Here is an 18334-nt window from a genome sequence, read left to right as displayed (position 1 = left end):
ATCATTCGGGGTTAGGACTTCATAAGACAAACCATCTAGTAACATTTTGACATAAGCCGATGTAGCCCCATAAAGGGTACAACCTTTTTTCAAATCCTTAATTTTATTCAAATCTAAAGGTGCATATCTTCTCCTTTTTTTTACCTACAGAGTCAATCTCTTCAATCACAGGATATGCATGTATAAAATCACTTATATCCTGTCCTTCTCTCTTAGCTTTAACCAATGCTTTTTCTAATCTTGTCATAGGCTTAGGCTTCTTCACAGGCAATTCTGTTTGTGTTTCTGCCTCTTCCCCTCTTTCTTCCTCCATCTCTGAAGGTGGGGTTGATGTGGGCCTGTCAATAATCTGTTCTCTAGGCAGGGTTGAAGCTTCTTCAAGAGAATCATACCATAATTCCTCATTTAAATCCTCTTGCTCTAGGGAAAGATCTTGATCTTTCCTTTTTTCCTCACACTTCCTCCTCTGTTCATTTTTAGAACTTTTCCTTCTCCTACAACTTGCTTGATAGTTTAAGGCTAATTGAACTATGTTGTAGATATAAAATACTTCTGCAGAAATTGAACGAGGCCCATTTTTTGCTTGAAATTCTTTCATTTCATATCCCACTAGCTTCCATTTATCTACATTTATCTTTTCTTCCTCTAAGAACCAAGGGGATGTGCGTCTTAATGCAGCCAAGAGTTTAGCAATCTGTACCCAGTTACAAGCAAACTCTGCTCCTCAATTATCTTGATTATACTCTCTATAGTACCACTCCTGAATGGAGCTGAGGTTGCTTCTGGGGCTGGGGTTGAGTCGGCTGAGGTCCAGGGATTGAATATAGCTAACATCTGCCCCATTTCAGCTATAAGAGATTCCTGGTTTAGCCCTTAACAAGTTAAGTTCCTTATTTATCTATTAGCACGCTCACTTAATCTTTAACAAAGTTTCCTCGTTACTCACGGTTCTGGGTCAGAGAGACTGAGATCTAGATCGGAAGCTTTTTCACTGGAATCAGGACTGTGTCTGTCCCTGTTCGGGCGCCAAATTGCAAAGGTCTGGTCTAGCTCCTCTTGTCAGGATAAGCAAAAGTCCTTGCCCCACATTGGGCGCCACTTGTAGCGAGCTGTCGTCTCTAGAAGCTGCCGGATCACTCTCTGGGAAGAGATCTGCTGTGTCTTCTTACTCAAATCTCTCCGACAGATTCTTCTTCCTGTAACGAACCGTTGTCTCCAGGCAGTTGCTGTTAACTCTTGTCCAGAGAAGTGACTTCCCTTCCTGCAGAGAGCCCCGTCAAGCCTGATGCAATGCAGAGTCTTCTTCTATCTCTGGGTGTCCTCTCTTTTATTCTCCCAGAGAATGGGCATGGGATAATGCAAGGGCTTCTGGGAAGAACCACTTCAGCCAATGAGCTTGCTCCTTCTATCAAGTCAACATGAGTTCTCACCTTGTAATTGTCCAACCTGAATTCTCACCTTGTCACTATCCAGACAACCTGAGTTCTCACCTAGTAATCCTAACAGGAAACACATGTGCAAAAATATTTGTAGCAGTTCTTTCTGTAGTGACAAAGAACTGAAAATTGATTGGATGCCCCTCAATTGGGGAATGGCTGACTAAGTTATGATAAATGAATGGAATATTATTATTCTATAAGAAATGATGAGGAGGATAATTTCAGTAAAGCCTGGAAAAACCTATATGAACTGATGCTGAGTGAAATGAACAGAACCAAGAGAATATTGCACACAGTAACAGCAAGATTGTGTGATCAACTGTGATAGACTTAACTCTTCTTACTAATGAGGTAATAATGTTAGAAAATTTCAATAGATTTGGGATGAAAAACATCATTTGCATCCAGAGGGAGAACCATGGAGACTGAATGAGGATTGAAGCATCTATTTTTACCTTTTTTGTTTGTTTGCTTTTTCTTTCTCATGTTTTTCCCCCTTTTGTTCTGATTTTTCTTTCACAACATAGCAAATATAGAAATATATTTTAAAAGATTATGCATATATAACCTCTATCAGATTGCTTGCTATTTTGGGGAGAGGGAGAATAAGGAAGAGAGGGAAACAAATTTGGAATACAAAATCTTACAAAAATGAATGTTGAAAATTATTTTGACATGTATTTGGGAAAATAAAATACTATTGAGAAAAAAAAAAGAAATAAGACTTTGCTCACAGAAATTTGCTATAAAGATTTTTTTGTCCTATTTGCTTGATTCTTTTCTCATTTTAGCCGAATTGGCCTTTTTTGTGTAGAAACTTTTTTTAAATTTCATGTGATCAAAAAATGATCATTTAACCTCTCATCTCTTTTTTAGTCAAGAACTCTTTCCCTATCTATAGATCTGACATATAATTTCTTTGATGCTATTTTAAGTTGTTTATTACATCACCCTTTCTTTGTACATCATATACCATTTAAAGCTTATGTCAGTATACAGTATGAGATGTTGGTCTGTAACTAGTCTCTACCAGACTTTTTTAGTGTGCCTAATAAATTATTGTCAAATAATTGAGTATTTGCCTTAATAATTGGGATCTTTGGGTTTATTAAACCTAGACTTATGTGCATGTTTACTTTTACATAGTATGTACCCAATCTGTTCCATCAATCAACCTTGGTATTTCTTACTCAGTACTAATTGTTTTGATGATTGGCTTTGTAGTACAGTTTGAGATTTTTGTACTGCCCACTTCCTTCCCACCATGAATTTCCTTTGTTCCTTCAAATGAAGTTTGTTATTGTTTTTTCTCTTTCTATAGATATTTAGCTATGTTTGATAATTTGACCAATATGGCACTGAACAAATAAATTAACTAGGATTAGTATTGTTATTTTTATTATATTGGCTTAGCCAATATAATAAATGTCTTTATTTGTGCAAAGAGTGTTTTATAACTGTGTCCTATATATAGTTCTTGTGTGTCTTGGAATGTAGGCTATCAAGTATTTTATATTTCTCAGTCTATTTTAAATAGAATTTCTCTTTCTCCTTCTGCTAGATATATCCTGCAGTTCTGTCAAAATTACTAATTATTTCAATTAGTTTTTAGTTGACTCTAGGATTATTTAAGTAAATCTTTATATCATCTTCAATAAGTGATATTTTGTTTCTTCTTTGTCCATGGTTATTCTCTTTTTCTTGTTTTTATGCTTTAGCTCACATTTCTAGCACTACATAAAATATTAATAGTCATAATGAATTATTTTACTCTTAATCTTATTGAAAAAACTCTAATATGTCTACATTAAAGATAATGCTTTTAGATAGATAATACACATATCACTGAAAGCTCCATTTACTCTATTATTTTTAGTGGTTTTAATAGGAATAGCTATTATCTTGTCAAAATGTTTTTCTGAAAATGTTCTAAATCACTCTATGGATTAGAGAAATGCAAGTTAAAACAACTCTGAGGTATCACCTCATACTTCTCAGATTGGCTAAGAAGACAGGAAAAGATATAATAATAATTGTTGAAGTGGATGTGGGACAACTTTGACATTAATGCATTGTTGGTGGAGTTGTGAAATGATCCAATCATTCTGGAGAGCAATCTGAAACTATACCCAAAGGGCTATATAATTGTGCATACCCTTTGACCCAGCAGTGCCATTACTGGGTCTGTATCCCAAGAACACCATAAAGAAAGGAAAAGGATCCACATGTGCAAAAACATTTATAGTATCTCTTTTCAATTAAGCAGTACAAAATCTCAAACTGTACAACAAAGCCAATCATCAAAACAATTAGTACTGAGTAAGAAATACCAAGGTTGATTGATGGAACAGATTGGGTACATACTATGTAAAAGTAAACATGCATGTAAGTCTAAAAAGAATTGGAAAATGAGTAGATGCCCATCAAATGGGGAATGACTGAATATGTTGTGGTACATGAAGATAATAGAATATTATTGACCAAGCTAATTTTAGAAAGGTCTGGAAAGATTAAACTGATACTGGTTGAAACAAGCAGAACTAGGAATATATTGTGTAAAGGGCTAGAACTGAGCAGATGCACTTAACCCAGAAAACCAAGCACTTAAGGCTAATTACCAGTTGGACAATTCTCTATTAATATATGCTTGGAGAATGACCCTACTCTGTGCTGGCTTCATCTGTGGGTGTGGACAGAGAAGGGGAAAAGAGATCAGAGGGTGGAGTAGGACAAGCAGGATAATTCTTTGGTGGTGGAGAGAGAGAAAGAAGGTGTGGAGATTCCTGTATCTATTCCCCTGACAGCGACCCCAAAAGATCAAGAATAAAGACTTTTGCTTATCCTGACTCTGGCTGATTCTAAGATATCCAGGGTACTAACATGGGCACAACAATATTGTACACAATAACAGCAAGAATGTGCGATGAACTACTATGAAACTATTGGTTCTTCTCAATGGTTCGGTGATCCAAAGCAATATTAATCAACTTTGACAGAAAATGCCACCTGAAAGCATTAAGAAAAAGAACTATGGCGATTGAATGTAAATCAATACACTTTACGTTCATCTTTTTTCCGTTTTTTTTTTTCCCCTCTCCCATAGTTCTTTTCTTTTGCTCTGATTTTTCTCTCCCAACATAATTCATAAAGCCATGTAAATAAATAAAATTTTAAAATTAAGAAAATAAATTTACAAAAAAACACCTTTTCCGCATCTATTGATTTAACTTATGATTTTTGTTGTTCTGATTGCCAATGTGGTTAATTATCATAGAGATTTCTTCTATTTCTGTTAAAAAATACAGTGTAGTTATAGTTTATAATCTTTTGATATGTTGCTGTAAACTCCTTGGTAATGTTTTATTTAAAATTTTTACATCAATATTCATTAGGGATACTGGTCTATAGTTTTCTTTCTCCATTTCTGGCTTAGGTAATAAGACCATATTTGTGTCATGAAAGGAATTTGGCAGGATCGTCTTGTTATTTTGTTCCAGGTTACATAGTATTGGAATTAATTGTTCACTAAATATTGAGTAGAATTCATTCGTAAAAGATATCTGGTACTAAGGATTTTCTTTGGGGAGTTTATTTATGGCTTTTTAAATTTCTTTTTCTATTGACTGGTTTTTTTTTTTTTTGAAATTCAAAATGAACAATTTTGATCACATTAAACTTTTTCTATCATAGAGTTATATCAATATTCTATTTCCTGATCTGTTCATCTAAGCAACTTATATTTTTGTAAATAGTTTTATTAGCATATAATTAGGTAAAATCGTTCCTAATAGTTTCTTTTATTTCTTCTTCATTGATGTAATCTAACAAATTCATTTTCTTCTTTCTTTTTTTTTAAAATCAAGTTGGTTAAGGGCATATCTGTGTAACTTTTTTTTTCAAATAAAATATTTCTCTCATTCTTTCTGTCCCTTCCTTTCCTCAGTATATTTATCTCTCCTTCCCTTTCCATTTTTTTGTTAATATCATCAAAATATAGCAGAAGTACTCCATGGCCCTTCAAATCAGACTTTCTATATGATCACTGATAATGATAGAGTCAAGGAAATACATACATATCATCTTCTCATATCAGAATGTAAGTAAACAGTCTATCCTTGTTTATATATTTCAATTATTCAGTTATACTTACCTTTTTATACTTCTGTACTTGGTTTCTAAAATAATTTCTGGCTCTTTTTCTCTTCCACAAATTCTGATTGGACTTTTGGCCCAAGTTGTATTTCCCTCTGGGGTTGCGCTTGTAGATGTTTTTGAGTGATACTCTTTAGGATTTTTGTCTAAACTTCCCTGTTACAAAAATAAGTCTTTATGATGAGATTCTTTTTGTTTGTTTTTTGATTACTCAAGTGCACTTTCTGACTTTGAACTTTATGTTAAGGCCAAGCTTTGTGCATTTCTAGGGAGAATGTCTGAACTGAGCTTTTGTTCTCTTAGCTCCTTCTGTGGCTTTCTTAGGGTAATCAGTGTGTTATTCCAGCTCAGACTGGGGGATCTGTTAAGTGTTCAGAGCTGCAAAAGTTTCCTAATATGGACAGGGAAGTGTTAATTATCCTCCTGATCCAGGTTTGGGTCTCAGTAACATACCTGTGGGCTTTCCTATAGTTGGAATAGTGAATGCTCCATTGCTGGACACAAACACTTTCTGCCAGCTGGGAGGCTCTGCATGTTCAGAGAAACAGAACTACAGACTCCTGTTTGGGCTAGGATTCTTGCTTGTGTTATTACCTGTAGGCTTCACAATGGGCTAAAGGGTTGAAGAGAGTCTCCACTGAGCTCTTGGGGGTTAAACTGTACAGTTGTTGCTTGCTTGTGGACTTGTTCCTTGCTCAGAGCTTAGATTAGTGCCCCTGGACATTCCTTTTGTTTATACTTGGACCAAGATCCCTCCTCAGTCCTCCTTGTATCTATAACCCAGAACTGGGTAGAGTCAGGAAGTGATTGATAAGGAAAATAAAGAAGGAAAGATTGAAAATAACAAAAATTTAGGGAAGAAGAAAACTTAAAGATCTTAAACATAAATAGATAAACCAATGGAAAGAAACCCAACAATGATAAAGATCTAATAAGTTTGGGCATCTATGAAGAAATACTATAAAATAAAGGAAAATTATTCAATATTTGAAGAGACAGAGGACCCTATGGAATTTGAGGAAAACATGGAACCACAACACATTGTTCCTGAATGGTTTAAGAGAGAAATGAAAATTATAAGAGGATAATTTTGCATGATCAAAATAATGAATAAGATGGAAAAACTTGAATCTGTCATGACAAACCTCAACAAAAAAACAAATGAAAACATAATAGATTGGAAATGCAAATACACAGAACTCAATGACAACTTAAAAGAGAAGCAAGAGGCAGCTAGGTGACACAGTAGATAGAGCACCAACCCTGAAGTTAGGAGGACCTGAGTTCAAATCTAGCCTCAGACACTTAACACTTCCTAGCTGTGTGACCCCAGGCTAGTCACTTAGCCCCAATTGCCTCAGGGAAAAAATAAAATAAAATAAATAAGAAATAAAAGAGAAGCAGAAAACATTAAAAGAAATTATGTTCACTATACAAGCAAAATAAACTGAACTTAATACATGATGCACAGAGACAACCTAAAGATTCTGGGTGACACAGAAGAATAGATCAGAACAAAAAACCTTAGCATCATAATGAAGGAAATAATAAAAGAGAATTATCCACAACCTTTACACATAGAAAATAAAGTTCTAACTGAAAGAATTCACAAAATGGCTCTAGAAGAAACCTAAATTGCAAACTCCAAGAGGCATAGTGGTTAAATTTCATAATTCAATTCAGAAACAAGTTATACAAATCATATTTGAAAGGAAGAGACATTTAAATAACATTCCACACCTACTAGATAAAAGAGGAAGGAATGGAATAATATATTCCTGGAGCTTTTGTATGCAACCCAGAGAAACCAATCCTAAAAATCTGTAATTAATTATACTGGACAAAAGATAGTCATTCAAGAATAAAGAAGCATTTGAAACATTTTAGAAAGAAAATCAGAACTAGAGCGATTATTTGCCTCTTGGACACTCCAAACAATAGCAATTCAGGAGTGAATAAATGCAGCAGACAAGGACAAGCAACAAGAACCTAGTGACAACAAAGAGACCATTAAGAAATTTCTTTCTAAATGTACAGTAGGAGGCAATAATGAAGAGGCAGGTGGGAACTTGGTGACACTGCCTATGAATCAAACTTTTTCTGGAATTACATTACAACCTGAAGGAAGTAAAATGGCAGAGGAGTGGGGAGAGGAGTGAATAATGCACTGAGGTCAAATCAAAGGCTAACAATGATGCGTGATGACCCTTATGGTCTCAGAAAGAGAAGAGTTTAGAGGGGAGTTGGTGAGGAGGAGGGGAAAAGATTGAAAAAGGGAGGAAAGGAAAGAGTCTTTACTTTGGAGGCCAGAGAGTATTCTGTTGATGAGCGTTTCTAAGAACAAAGGGAGATAAAAGGGAGATAAAGGGAGATAAGGACTTTCCAGTGGAAATAATCTGGGATATTTAGTTCTTGAGAAATCTACTTGTTTAGGGAGGCAACTGGCACCAGGAAGAGCAGAAGAACAAGCATGCAGGAAGATTTCCAGACAAAAGTAGAAAAAAGGGAACCCCAAACTGACAAAATCTTAAAGGAGAAAATCTTCTTCGACTCTGCCTCAGTGAGGGGACTCCACCCCAAGCACCCAGGCTGAAACCCAGCCAGGAGCCAACATAGGACTCCACCCACAAGCCCCCTTCAGTTTATAATCCCCTATTATAAAAGAGCCAGACTGGAACCTTTCTTTGCAGAGGATCTAAACATGCCAGCACCAGGCCTGGTACCCCAAAGACTCTCTGCCCACTGGAATGTTTCCAGTGTCCTCCTCTCTTTATCCCCATAATAAATATTTCATCAATCTAGATTTTTGGATCTATAAATTCCTTTACAAAGAACTGCTTGTGCTGCCACTGGACCTCCTTTAGATTTGGGTACCCCAAATCTAAACCTCATCAGAGTAAATGAAAATGGGTATAGATCCACAGAAGGCTACATAATCAGAGACTTGGTGGGAGAGGGACCCTGACATGGGACTGTGCATTCTCTGTCACTTGCAAAAATGTTCTTGAAGTGGAAGGAAGGAAGGAAGAAAGAATCTATTTGATTAAGAGAAAAAAAGAGGGGGAAGAAATTATAACTAAGCAAAAGCAGGAGTAAACAAAACTCTAAAGGAACTAGCATATCAAATAAGAAAAGGAAATCAGGGAGAGGGGAAGAGAGCCAGTGGGAACTGGTCCACTTTTAAAGGGAACATAATACCAGGAGAAGGGAGAACTTGAAACTAAAAAAAACTTCTGTACATAAAAGGGAAAGGGTCAAAATGGGGGAAAAAATCTTTGCATCAAATTTCTCTTAAAATGGTTTAGCATCCAAATATATAAGCAATACATGTGCATGAACATATATATGACTAATAGCCATTCCCCATTTTAAAAAATGGTCAAAGGATATGAACAAACTGTTCTCAGAAGAATTGCTAGGCCAATTCCAATAGACTTGTGAGGGAGAGAGAGAGAGGACTCTGGGGAGTGAATGTGGATCACAACAGCACTTTCACCTTTTTGTTGTTGTTTGCTTCCTTGTTTTTTCTTTCTCATTTTTTTTTCTCTTTTTGATCTGATTTTTCTTGTGCAGCATGACAATGTGGAAATATATTTAGAAGAATTGCACATTTTAAACCTATATTGGATTGCTTGCAGTCTAGGGGAAGGAGGGGGAAAAATTGGAACACAAAGTTTTGCAGGGGTGAATGTTGAAAACTATCTTTGCATATATTTTAATAATAGCTTTTTATTTTCAAAATATATGCAAAGATAGTTTTCAACATTCATCCCTGTGTTCCAAAATTTTCTCCCTCTTTTCCTCCCACTCTCTCCCCTAAACAGCAAGTAATCCAATATATGTTAAACATGTGTAATTTTTTAAAATGTATTTCTACATTTATCATCTTTGTATGCATTTTGAAAATATAGAGTTATTTTTTTAAAAAAGAAATACTGCTAAGTTTTCAAATAAAGTGTCCATATCCTTTGAACCAAAGACTTCTTTACTGGACTAATATCCTAAGGGAGGGAAACTGCTCACATAGTCCAAAAGATTTTTGTGTTAGCAAATAATTAGAAGCAAAGTAAATGCCCATCACTCGGGGAATGGTTAAACAAATTGTGGTACACAAATAAAATAGAATACTGCTGTGCTGTAGGAAATGCTGTGCAGAGAAGCTTTTAAAGATCTACATGAACTGATGCAAAGTGAAGTAAACAGAACTAAAAAATAATACACATACTATTTTCTTTCCTTACTTCCATGGTTGGATATGTCACCTGAACAAGGCCAATGAAAGTCTGAAATCAGGTATTTAAAATTCAAAGTAGAGTAGAACTTTGCAACTGGAAGGGATTTCTTCACTTTACAGGTAAGAATACACAGGCCCAGAGAGAAGAAAAGGACTTGCTGAAGATCACTCAAGTCATGAAATTGTTAGGCCCCCGGTCTCCTGACCCCTAGTCCAGAACTCTTTCTACTACTTGAGGCCGTCTCCTGGTGATGCTCTCCCGGGCCATCTTTTTTCCAAGTGTGTGAAAGAGGCCATTCTTTGCCTTTTGAGTTTTCACCCAGGCTTAATCATTGAGGGAGCCTCAGTCAAATCAAGACCCATTACAGACCTCAGCTTAAAAAGGCCCAGGTCTCCCACTGCATCCAGGCCATCTCCAGTCCTGATCTCTATCTGGCCACTGAATCCAGATGCTCTGGAGGGGAAGGTGAGGCCGGTGACCTTGTCCAGCCTCCCCTCACTTACATCCAATTCACTTGCATGTCACAGCATCTCCTACCAAGATCTCCTACCATCTCCTACCATCCTCCTGTCTAAGAACAAACAATAAGTTTCCCAGGCTATCACCTCTTTTCTTGCTTCTCTTTCCCCCTTCTCAATTTTGACCTTGTAGTTAACTAATACAAAACTTTCCTATAGTGTCTAAACCTTTGCCCCACTGTCCCAATAATATGGCTTGCCAAATCTCAACTGTCCCACTATCTATACCCTAATTCCCCCTGTCTACATGTGCTGCTGAATTCTATTGGAGGAAGTCACCCAACTGTGATGACTTCACACTAATTCATGTTCTTTAATGCCAACTGAAATCTCATGGAAATAAAACAAGCCATTTACTCCTCTCTGTCTCTCTCTCTCTTCCACAGTCCTTGCTCTGACTATTCTCAATCTTTTCTTCTCTCTTCAACCCTTTCACATCACCTTTCAGCAGAGGATTTCCTTTCATGATTTATGTGCAAAAATAAAGTCATTCATCTTGAGCTCCCTCTTTTTAAAAACTTTTTAATCATCATTCCTCATTATCTCCTTTATTCTTTCTCTTTTCTATGGCCAATCCCTCTAATTGTCCCATTGATCCTACTCCTTCCTGTATCCTTTAGGGAAAATGACATCAAGTTCCTTTCTTGTCTGCCTCTCAACTTCAATTTCTCACTATTTACTAATTCATTCCCTGTTTCTAAGAACACATTCAAGTCTCCCTCACCCTTAAAAACCCTTATCTGACTATATCATCCTTTGCAAATAAGATCCTACATCATTCCTCCCTTTCTCTGCTAAACTAGAAAAATGTATTTATTTTATTATTGCTCTTTCTTCTCATCTCACCTTGGTTTTCAATTTTATAATTCAAGTAAACTGCTCTGATAAAGATCCCACTGATTTTTTTCCTGCTCCTCCCACCATGAGTATTTTAATCAACAAATCCTGTAGCCTTTTTTTGTTCTTATTTTTCCCTAGCCTCTCTACATATTGTAGATCCCTTTCTTCCCTTATAAATTCTCTTTTCTCCTTGTTTTTGTGATTTTGCTCTCTTTTAGTTCTCATTCTCCTTTGTGACAATCATTCATAGGATACCTCTTAATTTTAGGTATATCACAAGGTTCTGTACTAGGCTCATTTCTCTTTTCTCTATTCTCACTTGATGACTACATCTATTCCTATGGTTTAATATCATCATCTCTAGGCAGATAACTTCTATATCTATATATTCAATCCTCATTGCTCTCCACTTTTCCATCACCTTCTATCTATGGACAATTAACATGAAGATATCTAAAACTCAATTTGCCCAAATAGAATTTACTATCTTTCCCCCAGAATTCATTTCTCTTCCCATCTTCTCTATTTCCGTTAAAAACACTGCCAACTCTGTATAACCCAAATTTGAAAGCTTTATTCTCAACACCACTCTTGCTTGTTGCTCATTCCAATTAGTTGCATGAATGGTGATTTTACCTTTACAACATCTCCTTCATTCATTCCATTCTCTCCACTAACATAAGCTCTGGTCCTACCTCTTGCCTACTGCAATAGCCTCATAATTAGTCTTCCTGTTTTTAATTCCTCCCTTCCCTAATCCATCGTCTAGAAGGCTGCCAAAGTGATATTCCTAATCAATAAGTCTAAGTATCACTTTCTTGCTTAGAAAAAAATTTTTTTATTTTTTAAATTAAAACTTTTTTTTAACATTTAAAACACTTCACAATCTAGCTCATACTCACTTGTCCAGATTTATTATACATTATTGCCCTTAACATCCTCTTTAACTCAGTCAAATTGACCTTCAGGTTGTATTCACATATAACATGCTTCTACCCATCTTCATGATGGAAGGCATTCCTTCTTCCCCTTAGGCTCCTGGAATCCTTGCTCTCCTTCAAAGCCCAGGTCAAGAGTTGTACAAAAACTTTCTTTATCCCCCCTCTCACTCCAAACTACTAGCTACCTTCTTAAAATTAATTTGTCCTTATTTTGTATATTTTATATAGGAAATGTTGTCACCCAATAATATGTAAGTTTCTTGAGTGCAGGAAATGTTTTAATTTTATTTTTGTACCGCAAATGCCTACCACATAGAATATGCTAATAAATATTGTTGATTTAATGACACAAAGATTAAATGCATTAAATGATGTGGGATCAAAAAGGCATCATCTGAAGCCTTCTTATAAACACAGTTTTCAACAAAATGATAAGAGGAAATCAGAGAACATGAAATGCAATTAGCTAGCTAGCCAACTTTATTTGGCTCAAGCAATTAATATAGTTTCAGCTTAATGTATAATTGTTTTTTATTCTTTAGTAAAAATCAGGAAAGATGATGAATTCTACATTTTAACTTCTTATTTAAGGAAAACCTTTAATTGATATTTGATATAATGTTCAAGTTTGAATTAGAGTTAAGCCAAACCCTCAGGGAAAATCTAGTACTAGAATGATTTAAAAGACAAACAAATCACAAAGATTTTAGGTGTCATTGGCTTAGTTTTGAGAGTTCATTATTGTGAGTAGTAGTATTTGCTACTTCTAGGACATATATAGTACTCAGACAGTAACTTACCATCCATCATATGCCCAGAGTCCATTATAAAATGCCAGACTGATAGCACCTACAGAGACATGGGAATCTTCAAAGGAATTTTCAAAATTCTTTGTTTTTCCTTCAATAAAAACATAGATACACCATTGATATTGAGAAATGAAAATGGTATCTTCATTCCCATTTTCTCCTTGAAAGAAGTATCTGAACAGTGATTTCAGATTATAAAACAAATACTTTGATAATAAAATGAGAAGCTAAATATTCTTGTTAACTAATATACTGAATTTATTTCTTATATTTTCCCATCTTTGTATAAAATGAAAAATTATGGGAAATGAGTATAAACTGTGAGCATTGTTTTTTTTTTTTTTTTTTGTTTTGTTTTATTTTGTTTCTCTTCCCAGATTATTTTTACCTTCCGAATACAATCCTTCCTTTGCAACAGCAACAACAACAAAATTCCGTTCTGCACATATATATTGTACCTAGGATATACTATAAGATATTTAATATGAATGGGAATGCCTGCCATCTAGGGGAGGGGGTTGAGGGAAGGAGGGGAAAAATTCAGAACAGAAGGGAGTACAAGGGATAATGTTGTAAAAAAAATTTTACCAATGCATATGTACTGTCAAAGAAAATGTTATAATTATAAAAATTAATTAAAAAATAAAATAAAATAAATAAAATGAAAAATTATACCTGAAGAACACATAAAGCAATTCCCAGCAAAAATCTCACTACTTATATTTACCATATTAAGACCCAATCCCCTGCCCATTAAGACAATGTTGTCCCAGTTCCTTATAAATAATTATAATTTTTTCTTTTTTGGCAAGACAACTAGGATTAAATGACTTGCCCAGAGTCACATAGAAAGTGCAAGGTGTCTGAGGCTGAATTTCAACTCAGGTCTTCCAGATTCCAGAGCCAATGCTCTATCTATTGCTCCATCTAGTAACTCTGAAGTAGTTATGATTCAATAAGCATGACAGTGTCTGCTATGTGTAAGGCAGTACTAAGAAAAAAGATCAGTAGTAGGCAAAGAACTGTTGTCAAAGTCAGGAGGACCTAAATTCAAGTCTTATCTCTAATATATACCAACTGGGTGACTGAGCAAATCACAATCTCTAGGGCCCTAAGCAATTATCTAAGACTATAAATCGATGAACAGTTTAACTGTTCCTCCACTTTTTCCCTGAGTTCCTCAAAACTTTATAAGGCATTATGCATAAAGCAATCTGATATAGGTTAAACATGTGTAATCCCTTTAAATGTATTTTCATATTTGTCATGTTATACAAGAATATAAAAAAAAAAAAAGCCCTTGACCTCCAAGAGTTTACACTGAACAATACCTGAGCTTTGCTGATGCTCAGCAATGGAAAAGATAGAAATGAGATTTACCTTGTGCAAGAAGCACAATTCCACTTATAATAATAATGGCGACAATCACCAGCTTGGCTGCTGTGAAAAAATTCTGTACATAGCTCCCCAGCTTCACACTCAAGGCATTCACTGTTGTGATAACCACTGGAAGGAAAGCAGACATAAGAAAGGAATTTTGTATTCTAGATTTTTCAAAATTCTTGATTTAATGCCAATATATAGAAAATGCTTTGATCCTGGAAAAATACTTTGATACTTATTCCTAGATAAATGCCATGTAATTACATTAACTATTGGATTTCAAGGGACATATATACACACATATGTGCATATATGTATATATATATGATATCTGTATATATACACATATATTTTTGTTATGTATATATTTTTATATAAAAATAGGTTAGATGACATTTAAACATCTGTAATTTATTAAACATTTGTAATTTAAAAATCTATTCATATCTAGCTTAGACATCAATTCAATGGCCTAGTTAAACAGGAGAAGAGTTCATTATTCATGTTTTCAGCATAGCAATGGAGGAAACTTACAGATGGCAGCTGCTGCAAGACACTTGACAACAAGTTCTGGAGGTTTGCAACTGCCATAGAAGGGGACAGCCACGTATTCAGCAAAGCTGAGGCAAATAATGGCAAATGAAGTGGGTTTGATGACAATCAAACTGGTCCAAGAAAAGAGGTAGGCAGGAATAGGTCCAAAGGCCTCCATCAAGTAAGGATATTCGCCTCCTGATTTGGTGATCATTGTACCAAGTTCAGCAAAACACAGAGCACCTGAAGAATAAACACAGAGAATGAAACAAGGCTCATATGTCTTAATGGAAGAGACAATAAGTAGATATAGCATAATATGTACAGCATAACTATAAAGCACAAATATATGCAAAAAAGATAAATACAAGGTATTTGAGAGGGAGGGTAATATAACTGGAAAGATCAGGAAACACTTTATGGAAAAGATGGTGCTTAACTTAATTTTTAAAAACTTTCTTCAATAGTATTTTATTTTTCTAAATACATGTAGATAGTTTTGAACACTCATTTTTTGTAAGACTATGTGTACCAATTTTTTTTTCTCTTTCTCCCTTACTTCTCTCCTCCCCAAGACAGCAAACAATCTGATGGAGGTTAAACATGTGCAATCTTTTTAAACATATTTCCATATTTGTCATGTTATATAAGAAAAATCAGACCCACCACAAGAAAGAAAAAGCAAACAAACAAAAAAGGATGAAAATGTTAAGCTTAATGTGTTTAAAGCTTCATTTTGAATGAAGGCAGTAGTAAGGAAAGAATGCATTCTAGGCATCTAGCCAAGTCCAAAGGGAACAAGATGGTAGATGGCATGTTATGTGCGAAGAATACTGAGAAGACCAGTTTGGCTGGATCACAGGGTAGGAAAGAAGGCATATCCAATGAAACTGAAAAGATTGAGCCCAAGTTTTAAAAGCTAAACACATTATTTTTATTATTATTAATATTATAATTATAATGATATATTACAAATAATATATTAATAAATTATTAATATAGTAATATTACATGTTATTAACATAACAATATATTAATATTATTATTTGTTTATTTATTTATTTGTTTTTTGGTGAAGCATTTGGGGTTATTTGCCTAGGATCACACAGCTAGCCAATGTTAAGTGTCTGAGACTGGATTTGAACTCAGGCCCTCCTGACTTCAGAGCCAATACTCCATCCACTGCACCATCTAGCTGCCCCTTTGTATTGTATTTTCTAGGCAATAAAGAGGCAGAGGAGTTCATTGAGTACAGCAGTGATACAGCCAAATGTGTATTTAAGAAAACTCTTTGAAATGAAGTCAAGGACAGTAGAGCCTCCTAGTTGGATAGACGCACAAATATTCTTTTGTGATCACAAAAATTCTTTTGTGATTTATCCCTCAATAGAGCTCAAATCCCCGTGGTCTGTCAGTGACTCTTCATTATTTTTGGCTAAAGAATTCTGGCTAATTGGGACCAGTCCTAATCTGTTTCTCCTGACTGCCTTTCCCCACTGCTCCCTTCTCACTGCTTGGGCATCATATGAGTCCCTTCCTACAATATACTATATAGTTCCTGGGTAGTTATAGTTATGAAAATAATAGTTATGAAGAAATATTTGAAATACTCTGGCAATTTTGTCCAAAGAGTTGGAGTGGGGCCATCAAACCCAATTTATTTAGAAAGTCTTCAAAGGACAAACACTTTAGTCTTCTCTAGAAATAAGCATCTCCTCTTGGTAAATGGATTCCCTTATTTATTATGATTATGTGGCATGAAAACGATCGCTAGACTTGAGTCAGAAGACCTGAAGACCTAAGTGCAATCTGACATTTACTAGTTCTGAGAAATGGACACGTACTCTGAGCCTCGGTTTCTCTATTTGTGAAATGGTGAAAGTAAGGTTGTTTTTAAATTGTGGAAAGCATTCGGTAAACCCTAAAGCATTAAGTAAATTATTAGAACAGAAAGAAAAATCCATAGAACTAAATGTTAAAGAATTGGAAGAAATGTATTAATGATATGGCTGAGCCTATTGATTAGCATTTTTAAAAGATATAAAATTCCCTAGAAAGGAAACTCTTAGGAGCAAAGGATTGTTTGTTGTTGTTGTTGTTGTTGTTGTTGTTTTTTAATGTCTATTTACTCATGCAGTATTGATGATCCTTCCTCTTGTGTCTAAGTATTCATTTATAAGCCTAAGGCTACCAGTACATCACAAAGACCCATTCTCTTCTTACAGCATACCTATTCTTTGATCCCTCCTATTCTAGAGTTCGTGTTTAATATTATTGTGTCTTTTGCTGATTTACAAAAATCCCCATCACCAATTTAGTTAATTTGTAGAGTCCTCAAAGATGGTTTGTCAGCAGCAAGAGAGACTACAGAATAGAATATATATATATATTATATAATATATACTTTATATATATATATATATATATATATATATATATATATATATATATATATATATATATATAACATGCCTTAAATACCACACAGGTAACAATTCAGATATTTTGTTGTTTTGTTTTTACCTAATGTAGCAATAATCCCACAGGCCGACCATATGATCAAACAAGGTCCCACAGCATTGACGTTGCTAAGTACAGATTTGGGTGAAATGAAGATTCCTGAGCCAATTATGGTGCCAATAATGATACAAATTCCACTAATTAGGCCCACCTTGAATTGAGAAGAAAAATAACTGTTAATGTTAGGTCCACTGAAGTGACTTTTGCTAGGAAAAGCTGCATAGAAAGACAACAGAAGTGAAAACCAAGATGAAAATCCAGGAGAAATCTCAGAGCTGGATGGGATTGTAGGTGGTGTCCACTCACCCTGGCATTTACCCTGCCAGCTTCTTCTTACCAGAACTAGCAATCCCCTGGACCAGACCTCCAAAGTCTCTCCCCTAACCCAAGGGGAGCAAGTTAACTCAGCTTTGGGACTTCAATAAGGCAGAGAAGCTCTAGATTACAGGGCAAGTAAATCAATCCTTAGCCTCAGCTCTCTCGGGCCAACTAGTTCCAAACCATATAGCCATCTACCAGAGCACCAGTTGGTCAAATAAGTATTTAGTAAGCATCTACTTTGTGCCAGGGACTGTCCTAAGTGCAGCGCCAAGACCTAGTCAGGACAGGCAACTTGTCATTTGTTCCATCCTCTGATGGCATCTCCCTCCACTTTCACTTTCACTTATTCTCTTCCTCTCTCACTCAAAAAAATAATAAAGTTGATTTTACCATTGTGACTGGAATGGATATGAAAAATCACTATGAGATTGCGCTAGGAGTCATCTCCTTGACTGCTGTGACTGAAGTTTCTTTCAGTGGCCACTAATCCCTAAAAATAGCTCATTTTCCTATAAAGACAAAAAATTCCTTAAGGGAAGGGATGATCTTACCTTTTTATTTGCACATCACCTCTCCCAATGTTTGGCACAAAGTAGGTGCTTAAAAAATGTTGATTGATAGTTCAGCCAATACCCAAGCAGG

The 18334-nt window shown here is 35.3% G+C and overlaps 1 protein-coding gene across 3 annotated transcripts in view; it reads right to left on the bottom strand.

Moving 5' to 3' along the window:
* The window catches only part of SLC7A9 (solute carrier family 7 member 9), a 56766-nt gene that overhangs the window by 18374 nt on the left and 20058 nt on the right, over positions 1–18334 (bottom strand). For 2 of the 3 annotated variants that reach the window (XM_074293235.1, XM_074293236.1), the window contains 4 exons: positions 17375–17522; positions 14852–15094; positions 14315–14440; positions 12926–13025 (listed from right to left, as the gene is read on the bottom strand). In XM_074293235.1, the coding sequence (XP_074149336.1) occupies positions 12926–13025; positions 14315–14440; positions 14852–15094; positions 17375–17522 (617 nt within the window). The remainder of the gene's footprint in view (positions 1–12925; positions 13026–14314; positions 14441–14851; positions 15095–17374; positions 17523–18334) is intronic. The other variant, XM_074293237.1, reaches the window with a different exon arrangement.

The sequence above is a fragment of the Sminthopsis crassicaudata genome, chromosome 2 (genome assembly GCF_048593235.1).
Source record: "Sminthopsis crassicaudata isolate SCR6 chromosome 2, ASM4859323v1, whole genome shotgun sequence".
Lineage (NCBI taxonomy): Eukaryota > Metazoa > Chordata > Mammalia > Dasyuromorphia > Dasyuridae > Sminthopsis > Sminthopsis crassicaudata.
The sequence above is the reverse complement of the archived record's forward strand: the minus strand, read 5'-3'. Positions and strand labels throughout refer to the sequence as shown.